The following is a 9,333-nucleotide window of genomic DNA, read 5'->3' as shown; positions in this document are numbered from 1 at the left end:
AGAATGCTCCTGGAGGGAAGGATAGAGAGACTTATCGCACCTGCTTTGGACACGTTATCAGAAGAGGCCAGTTCTTGGAGAAGAACATCATACTTGGTAAAGTGGAGAGGCAACAAAGAAGGTCCTCACCAAGAAGGATTGACACGGTAGCTTCAATGACCTGCTCAAGTGTACAAACAGTTATGAGGATGTGTCAGGGTAGCCAGCCCCTAACAAATAATCACAGGTCCGATACGGCTATAAAATATAAGGATTATAATAAAATCATAAGAGTATAAGAAATAGCAGAGAGAGTAAAATAAAGGCGTCAGACACATTCCGTTATAGGATGCTCACCTCAGCCCTTCTTGGTGGTTCATGTGGGGATGCAGGGGGAGGAGGAGAGAGCAGGAGAGGGAGGGAGAGGGAGCGGGTAAGGAGGGAAGGAGGGAGAGGGAAGGAGGACCAGAGGAGTGGGGACTGAGGAGGATGGGGACTGGAGGAGAGAGCATCTTTATTGTTTGGGGGCTTTAAAAAATAGCCATCAGTCATGCATATTCAGGAGTTACATATGTCACAAGGTGGGCGGTAATCACAGTAAAGTCCTTGAGTTCACAGGTGAGGAAACCCAATACCTGCAATGAGGCTAAGGCATGAGGGGGGATGGGCACAGCTGTGGGAGGAGATAAAGAATGTCTCCTCCTACAGGGAGACAGAATCAACCATGTGCCCAAGGTAAGGCAGCATAGCTGTTAGGGGAGAATCTGTGGGAATGACATTTGTTAGTTTCCCACAAGGATGGTGTAGGACTGTGTGTTGTTTCCCTTTGTTGTGCATAGGTCGCTATGTGTCAGACGACTCAACAGCACCTAACCACCTAACACCACCAATGCCCAGTTTATTGCTCTTTGTGTTTTTTGCTTTTGGACGACTTCCAATTTCCCTACCTTCATACATTGTACATTCCAAGTTCCGATTATGAGTAGATTTTTGCAGCTGTTTCTTCTTATTTTCAGTTACACCCTTTCAGGAAACGAAGTTCCCAAAGGCTTAACGCTCACTGCCTCTGCTCCATGCCTGTCATTCCGGTTGACTCTATTTTGAGAAGGCAGCTCTTCCTCAGTCATAGTTTGAGTGCCTTCTGATCGGAGGGGCTCCTCTTCTGTCACTACCTCTGACGATATTTGGCTTCTATTTTTAGGCTCTCAGTGTCTGATAAGGTCTCAGTTTCAGTGCTGTCATAAGATTTTCAGGCACTGTTTCTTCTGAAATGGACAGCCTATTACTTCTTTGTTGTCTGTTCTTAATCTGGAAACTCTGCTGAAACTTGTTTACTATGGGTGATGTTGTTCATATCTTAAATGCCAGTGGCACAACTTCCACCATCACAGCACACACACAGACGCACACACACACAAGCCACCACAGTATGACAAAGTGACAGTTAGTGGCATGGACAGAATTAGGGTGGGATTAAGATCCAACTTCAGTAGAGGGTGTGAACCAAGCTTTATTCTTTGTTTCTTTGGGGGTATCTTTAAGACTCTACCTTAGTAGAGGGTACGACTTAAGACATTAGCCTTTGTTTTCTTTGATGGTTTATATGCAAGCATACCACCAGGCAATTCTAACATACACAAGATCTCATTAGCATGTCAAAAGGCAAGGATGTTATATTGAGGACTAAGTTGTACCTGACCCAAACCATGGCATTTTTAATGGTCTCAGAGGCATGTGAAAGTTGAGCATAGAATAAGGAAAACTGAAGAGGAATCAATGAACTTGAATTGCAGTGCTTGCAAAGAATATTGAAAGTACCACAGACGGCCAAGGGAATAAACAGATCTGTCTTAAAAGAAGTACAACCAGAATATTCCTTAGAAACAAGGATGACGAGGCTGCGTCTCGCATAATTTGACATATTGTCAGGAAAGACCAGTCTCTAGAGAAGGTCATCATGCCTAGGAGAGGTGCAGGCAAAGGTTGGAAGACCCTTGATGAGATGATTGACACAGTGGTTGCAACAATGGGCTCAAATATAAAAATCACTGTGAGGAAGGTGCATGACTGCGCAGTGTTTTGTTTTGTATAGGCTTTCTGTGAGTCAGAACTGATTCGAAGGCACCCAACAACAACAACAACAACAACAACATGAGAGCAAAGGTTCAGTCTGTACTTGGGGGGAGAGCTTCCTGAAGGAGGGGACCTTGCTGCTTTGTCCTTGAAGGAGGAAGAAAACTTTGCCAGTCAGAAGTATTAATAACAGACTGCAAGCGCTAACATTTATTGAGCACTACTAGATGTTAAGTATTGTTCTAGGTTCTTAACATATATGAAATCACTGGACAGCCTGGGGTACACATCTAGGTCCTGAAGATAAAACTCTCTTACAGGTCTAGTATCGACTGATTTTCCTGTGCCAGTGTGATGGATCACCTTTATATGACCTTTCTAGCTTGTAATATCACCAAACACTTGGGTAGGACTACCAAAATCAGATCCCTGTAGTCCACCAAGAGCCTTGGGCAGTTTGCTGATACTACATATAAGGTATACAGGATCTTGCTGGAAAGGGACCATATAAATTAGGTGCATGGAATGCTCACAGGAGGATTGGCAAAACTTGGCTCTTATATTAGACTGGTCAGTTTTATACTGATAGTCATGGACATTTACGGCTACCAGAATCCGTGTTAAATCTTTCCAAAGACAATTTGCTTCAGACTTAGGAAAATAAACAATGAGCAGTCTTGTGGAGCAATTACGGTTACTACAGTCCCATCCCTGAATATGGACCAAACTTGGAATACCACTCATCTCCACAAACCAATATAAGACACGACTCTGTTCTACTTAGAAAAGATATACTCCTAAGCATAGCTCTCCTTTATTTACATAAGCAATGAACTCAACTTGCTGCCTTGACTTGAGAGATCAAGAGGAAGCTTCATCCTTCCAGGCTATCTTTGCCTTTGACACACAACGTTCAATGTGTGTGTGTGTGTGTGTGTGCTCACCTGTGCATTGACCAGTTGGATGAGCATGTCGAGGTTCTTGAACCAGCGTTCAGCATTCTCATAATGGAAGTCTGAACCCATTGTCATTATGATGTTGTTGCTGCGGTAGTGCCTGGCCTGGAGACAAAAGGAATGGGTCTTTGTAGACCACAGTGCCTTGAAGCCTTGCACGGTGCCCAGTTATGAGTTGTCACGACCGTAGAACACACGTGCGTGCTTGTCTGGTGATGGTGACATGGAGTAGGGTGGAGTGTGAGAATAAATTTATAATAACCATAAATATTTAACCCACCCCATAGCCAATGCGGTGCCCCCTGGTTCCTTGAACAGTATGTGTGCAGTTAGGAATGATGCTGCGTGTTTCAGAGGTAGCATACATACACACACGATATACATCTGTACTCCTGAAGCAGACTGCCTGGGCTCGCAGTCTGGCTCTGCCATTCACTAACTTTGTGATCGTGGGCTAATGTGCATACTCGCCTCACATTTACCTTTCTGGCTGTCGGTTTCTTTGACTTTATGGAGATAATAACGTTATGAAAGAAATTAATTATGAAAGAAATGAACAGGATGTCTATGCTGTGGGAAAGCCCATTCCATGAGCCTCAGGGGTTCCAGTCAGTGATACCTGGCGCAGGCCATGTCCTGGTCAAAGGTACCTGGTCAGCGACTACTTTCAGGAACTGTGTCACCACTCGGTCTGCATTATTCGCTGGGCTGTCATTTTCATCTACCACGGGCGAGTCAAAGCACTTTATATCCCAGCAAAATCCAGTTGGGGGCTCATATTGATTGGGAAGAATACCTGCCAGGGAATGAAATGAAGGGGTTGCTAAGGACCCCAGCAGCAGGTCAAGAGCATGCCTTCCCCACCCACCCACAGACCAAGGACACTCACTTACTGGTAAAGAGGTCAGCAGTGGGAGGTGGGAGGCTCATACTGCCCCGCCACACCTGCTCCATTTGCTGTGTTCTTTCTCGAATGTTCTTATCCTGGTAGTCCACACGCCCCAAGAAGATGCCATCGAAGCCCATCTGGGAACAGGGAGGAGGCTCAGAACACAAGGAATGTAGGCTTGAAACCTAGTTCCCAGCCTCTCTCAATGAGTTTGAAGTGGGCAAAGTAAAGGCAGGTCGAGGTGATCACGTTTCTTTCTTAAAACACAAACTTCCCCTGCTGGAGTGAAAGAAAGGGAGTGGAAGAGACTCGCAGTAATCAATCTAGTTGACGACTCCGCTCTTGATTCATACTTGGAGCAGCCCTGTAATTCAGAGTGGATGTGGATGAAAACGAACTGGGTCCCCCAGAATAAAGTAGGGCAGGATCAAGTCTAATCTGGAAAGCGGGAAGAGTTGGAAGGGGCCCTGAGTGTTAGGAAGGGGAGCGCCTCGACCAGTTGCTTCCAGAGTAAGGGAGTGCATGTGGAAGTCAAAATAAAATAAGGGGTCATGACACGGGTAGATTCAAAGATTTGCTTCAGGGATACCTGGGCAAAAAGCGAGGCCTGCTCTCGCGAGTGACCAAAGGGATCGATGTGCCAGGCTACATGGGGGCGCCCATCTTTGCCGAACGTGTTCTCCAGAAAGTTCAGCCCGAGTGTCATCTGATCCACGATGGCGCCATAGTGCGTGGTCGCCTCGTCATTCATCACCCAGCCGCCGTTGGCAAATTCCAGGCGCCCTGGCCAGGAAGGGACATGGTGAAGGGCAGAGGACACAGATTAGTGCCTACTAGAGGCCAGGGTGAGAGTACCCACGTGGACACCCAGACTTGGATGGCGAGGTCAACTCTTGGCCCTGTAGAACCCGGAATGGAGAGGACACGGTCCAATGCTCCTCTGGGGGTGGGGTTGGCTTCTAAGAGGAGATGCCGGTGAAGGAGAGGCCATGAAACATGTGGTGGAGTTCCCTGGGTACAGGCTCATTTCAGAGAGGGAGAGCAACACACGTGTACATGCCTGCACATTGAAAAGGAAAAAAAAGAGGTTTGCAGAAATGGAAGTCACCAGCGCCTGCCTGTTTACTCTCACGGAGCAAGCTTACCCTGGTGCACGAGGTCCTGCACACCCTTCTGCATCTTCTTGTCCTGGAGCTTCCACCAGCGGGAGAAGAAGGCCATCTCCACATAAATGAAGCGCCGTGTGGGATTGGCCCAAAGGGATTTCACCACCGAGCTCAAGATGTTTATCACACACTCAAAATGGTTTTCGGGTGTGTCTGCGTAGATGGCAGATGGACAATAAAGACATGGGTGACAAGCGGCCACTGAGAGCAAGAGATTCAATAACAAACAAAGCCCACGCTCCTATGTCTCTGGCCAGGTGAGGCCTGAATACCCTGGGGAAGAGTGTTTTACATTGTGGGGCTGGTAGGGGCTCCAAAGAGGAATGGATAACCCGGGGGGGAAAGTCTTCTACAATGTTGGACCCAGACCTCTGCTCACCTCGACAAAAGTACTGGTCCACTGTCTTGAGCCAGCCCACATCATTGTGCGTGTGGGCCACCAAGTGCACGTTGAGCATGTCAGGGTGAACGCTGGGGCATGTCTGCACAGGGACCCCAAACACACAGCAGTTAGTACCCAGCATACCTACCCCACTCATCGGCCTTCCAACGCTGGCCAGGTAGGGTGAGAATTGGGCACCAGATCATCCAGTGTGTCCATGACTCAGAGGAGGGGTCCCTGGTGTGGTCTATGGAGGATCATGTGCCGTTGAGAAACATCTCCCTCTTTGGTTTACACTCAGACACACAACCACCTTCTCACATACATACAAGTAGAAATTTAAACCTGCTCCATGTTGGACACGGAGTAAGCCCCCCAATGTTAATCTCATTCTTACACTAAACAATGACACAAAGACTGCCAATAGTAGAAGACATGAGACACGCCACTGAACACACACATACACACACACACACACACACACACACAAACCCACGGACACGGAAAACAAATTTATTACCATATTTTCAAGAACACAAATACTCTAGGTCCTCCCCAACCTCGGTACAGACCAACTCTAACAATCTCCCATCTAGGGTCTCACACCTTGTAACCACTTGCAGACACTCGAACCACCGGCAGCAGCCCAAGACAAAGGAAGAAGGAGGGGATGTGAGCCCCTGGCACACAGGAGTTGGTCATGATTCCATATAGGTCCCGATCCTGGTTGATCCCGGAGTCACAAGCAGCTGTGTACGTCACCTTCTGGCTGTCCCGGTTAACTGGCTCCGTTGCTGGGACTGTGACAGAACAAAGGCCAAGCTTCCATATCAGCCCAGCCAATCAGAGCTGCAGGGGCAGGTCGGAGGTGGGGCTTGGCGTTATCTGGAGATGGCACCTGGGAACACAGGTTGGAACGCAAAGCTGAGGCTTGGGCTGAGACGCCAGAGGAACCTGGTATTTCCGAGGACTGCAGCCCGCTGGACGGACATCCTCTTGGGGACCAGCTAAGGGAAAGCGCTGGTGTAGGGTCATCTACATCCCCTGGGGAGCTGTCCAGGCAATCCTAGTCAGAACTGGGGTGAGGAAAGACCCTGGACCACACGAAGCCCAGAAGGTGAAGTTCCCTGAGAAGGTAGACATGTGGAAAAGATGTTGCCGTTATGTGCAACTCTGGCAGTTCTAACACGTAGTGACCACGCACAACAAAACGGAAATAGTACCCAATCCCGGGCCATAGATCTGAATCTTACTGGAGGTGAGCAGAACTAGGGTCGATCTTTATAGGAACCGGTGTCTGAGTTCTGGAAGCAGGCAGTCAGACCTGAGTCTTGGAGGCCCAGATGTGGACAGTCCCACATACCAGTCTCCGCGTTCCATTCGCCAGCAGGAAATTAGATGATTTCATAGGTTTCCCGGTGCAGTCCCTTCCCACGGCTCCAGCGCTCCCACTCTTGTCTCTCAATCAACTCCTTGATTGGGGCTGAGACAAAACTGATCCCAACTAAAAGGCTAAACCAGCCGCCACTAGGTCTGAGGAATTTGGGGAAGAAAGAGCAATGCCATGAAAATAGAAGAGAGCGGTTGCTTAAGGGTTCTGGCTTTATATTCTGGCTCCTTGGTTTCTGGCACGATACCTGCTTTGGGAATTGTTTTTCACCACTAGTCATACATTTGTACTGTGGTGTGGGTGAAGACTTAAAGAACCCAGGACGGGGAAAAATAACAAACACATCTGTCTTGAGAGCACCCTGCCTTAGCAAGGATGCTGAATCTTTGTCTCACATGGTTTACACAGGTTATCAGGAGCGACCAGTACCTGGGGAAGAGCCGCACGCTTGGGAAAGTGGAGGGGCACCGGAGAAAGAGGAAGACCCTCATTGGCTACAACAATGGACTCAAACAGAAGAACAATTGGGAGGCTGGCAGACAACCATACAAAACACAAGCATAAAGCAAGCAAGCAAACACAAGCTAATAACAATGACAAAACAAACCAGAAAAATCTCATTCGAAAGGAAAGCAGAAAACATTCAGATCTGAAACAACTTAAAAATGGGTCACAAGGGAGATCAAATGAGGAGGTGTTGCGTTTAGTGCAACTACCTTTGCCATCATCGACTTCACCATGCTCTCTGTCTGATCGCCAGGCTATACACATTCCTGAACGGGGCGTAATTCCTGTGGGACCTTCCAAATGTATTTTGGGCTTCCACTGTCTATGCTGTTAGGTGTCATTGAGTTAGTTCTGACTCGCAGCAACCTGGTGACCAGCAGAACAGAAACCGCCCAGTCCTGTGTCATCCTCAAAAGTGTCCCTGTGCCTACGCCCATGGGTGCAGCCACTGAGCTCCTCTTCCTCCCTGCCCCTTACTTCATCCACCACGATGTCCTTCTCCAGGGATTGGTATCCCCTGACAACATGCCTAAACTATGCATGACGACATCTTGCCAGCCTTGCCTCCAAGAAGCACTCTGGCCTTACTTCTTTCAAGACCAATTTGTTTGTTTTTTGAGCAGCCCATGATATTTTCAATATTCTTGGTGGATGGTTAGGTTTTTTGTGCCAACACGACACCTGTAAGAAGAGATGTGGGGAGCCTAGTCTGTCAATCGGGTGGCAGCTATATGAGCTCCTTTGGAGGTGCGACAGGAAAATATAACTCTGCAGGCCAGCCTCTCTTTTTCTCTCTGCCTTTACCTTCCCGCTTGCTGGCCACTCTGAGAGCTGCTGGAGTCCTGCCGTATTTACTACTGACCTAGGATCCACACGATTTTGCATATACCAGCCTATGATCTTCCTGTATTTTGTATCATTGCATGTGTCTGCGTGAGTCTGAAGAGGGCCTTGTGGACTAAAATCATACTTAGGGACGTGGGCTGTGTCGTGCTGGGATGTTTTCTTGCTATATAATTCTCGAAACACAGCTCTTTCTTACACATGTTTGAATGACATTGGATTTGTTTCTCTAGTCAACCTGGCCTAACATACTTGGCCAGCACCACGATTCAAAGGTATCAATTCTTCTTCCATCTTCCTTATTCAATGTCCAACTTTCACATGCACCAGACCTCTTTAGAGTATTGAAAAGCAAGGTTGTTACTTTGAGGAGTAAGTTGTGCTTGACCCAAGCCATGCTATAGGCAATCGCCTCATATGCATGTGAAAGTTGGACGGAATAAGGAAACTGAAGAATTAATGCATTTGAATGGTGGTGCTGGAAAATAATGTTAAAAGCATCCTGGACCACGAAGAAGACCAACAAATCTGTCTTGGAAGAAGTGCAGCCGGAGTGCTTCTTAGAGGTGGGATGGCCTTACCTCTCATGCCCTTTGGACGTGCTGTTAGGAGAGATCAGCCCCTGGAGAAAGACATCGTGCTGGGTTGTAGTATTAAATTAAAATGGCGTGGAGGAGTGGGGTGAGGGGCCAGCCCCACCCGCTGCTTGAACTCACTGGTTCAGTAATACTACTTCTGGGTTCAGTAATGCACAATTGTACGGTTGAGATATATAAGTATTATATTAAAGTCATCGAGAGCATGAGAGATATTACAATAATGCAGTCAGACACATTACATGGTAGCATTGCTCACCTGAGCCCAGCTTGGTGGTCCATGTGGAGAGAGGGGGAAGGGAAGGAGGACAAGGGAACAAGGGAGAGGGGGAAGAGAGGGGAGCCAGAGAGTCAGAGAGGTCTGAGAGGTTCCGAGCGCTCTATATTGCTGACTCACGCCTATATACCTTTTGGGGGCATGCCAGCCCACTAATTACAGGTAGACATACATCACATGAAGGGGTTACACTATAGGTTACACAGCAATGGGGGGGTGGTCTAGGGGGTGGTCTCTGGGTCTCCATAGGAACCATTATCAGTAGGGTGCAAACC

The 9,333-nt window shown here is 47.8% G+C and overlaps 1 protein-coding gene across 1 annotated transcript in view; it reads right to left on the bottom strand.

The window, feature by feature from the left end:
* The window catches only part of LOC101641701 (lysosomal alpha-mannosidase-like), a 29,758-nt gene extending 20,985 nt beyond the window's left edge, over positions 1 to 8,773 (bottom strand). The window contains 8 exon segments of the mRNA XM_045290285.1: positions 2,997 to 3,113; positions 3,659 to 3,804; positions 3,902 to 4,034; positions 4,487 to 4,680; positions 5,043 to 5,216; positions 5,449 to 5,545; positions 6,052 to 6,245; positions 8,767 to 8,773. Coding sequence (XP_045146220.1) covers positions 2,997 to 3,113; positions 3,659 to 3,804; positions 3,902 to 4,034; positions 4,487 to 4,680; positions 5,043 to 5,216; positions 5,449 to 5,545; positions 6,052 to 6,245; positions 8,767 to 8,773 — 1,062 coding nt within the window.
* Positions 8,774 to 9,333: the final 560 nt, after the last annotated feature.

Source organism: Echinops telfairi, unplaced genomic scaffold, assembly GCF_000313985.2.
Source record: "Echinops telfairi isolate 266 unplaced genomic scaffold, ASM31398v2 ScPeMD7_36;HRSCAF=134, whole genome shotgun sequence".
Classification (NCBI taxonomy): Eukaryota; Metazoa; Chordata; class Mammalia; order Afrosoricida; family Tenrecidae; genus Echinops; species Echinops telfairi.
The sequence above is the reverse complement of the archived record's forward strand: the minus strand, read 5'-3'. Positions and strand labels throughout refer to the sequence as shown.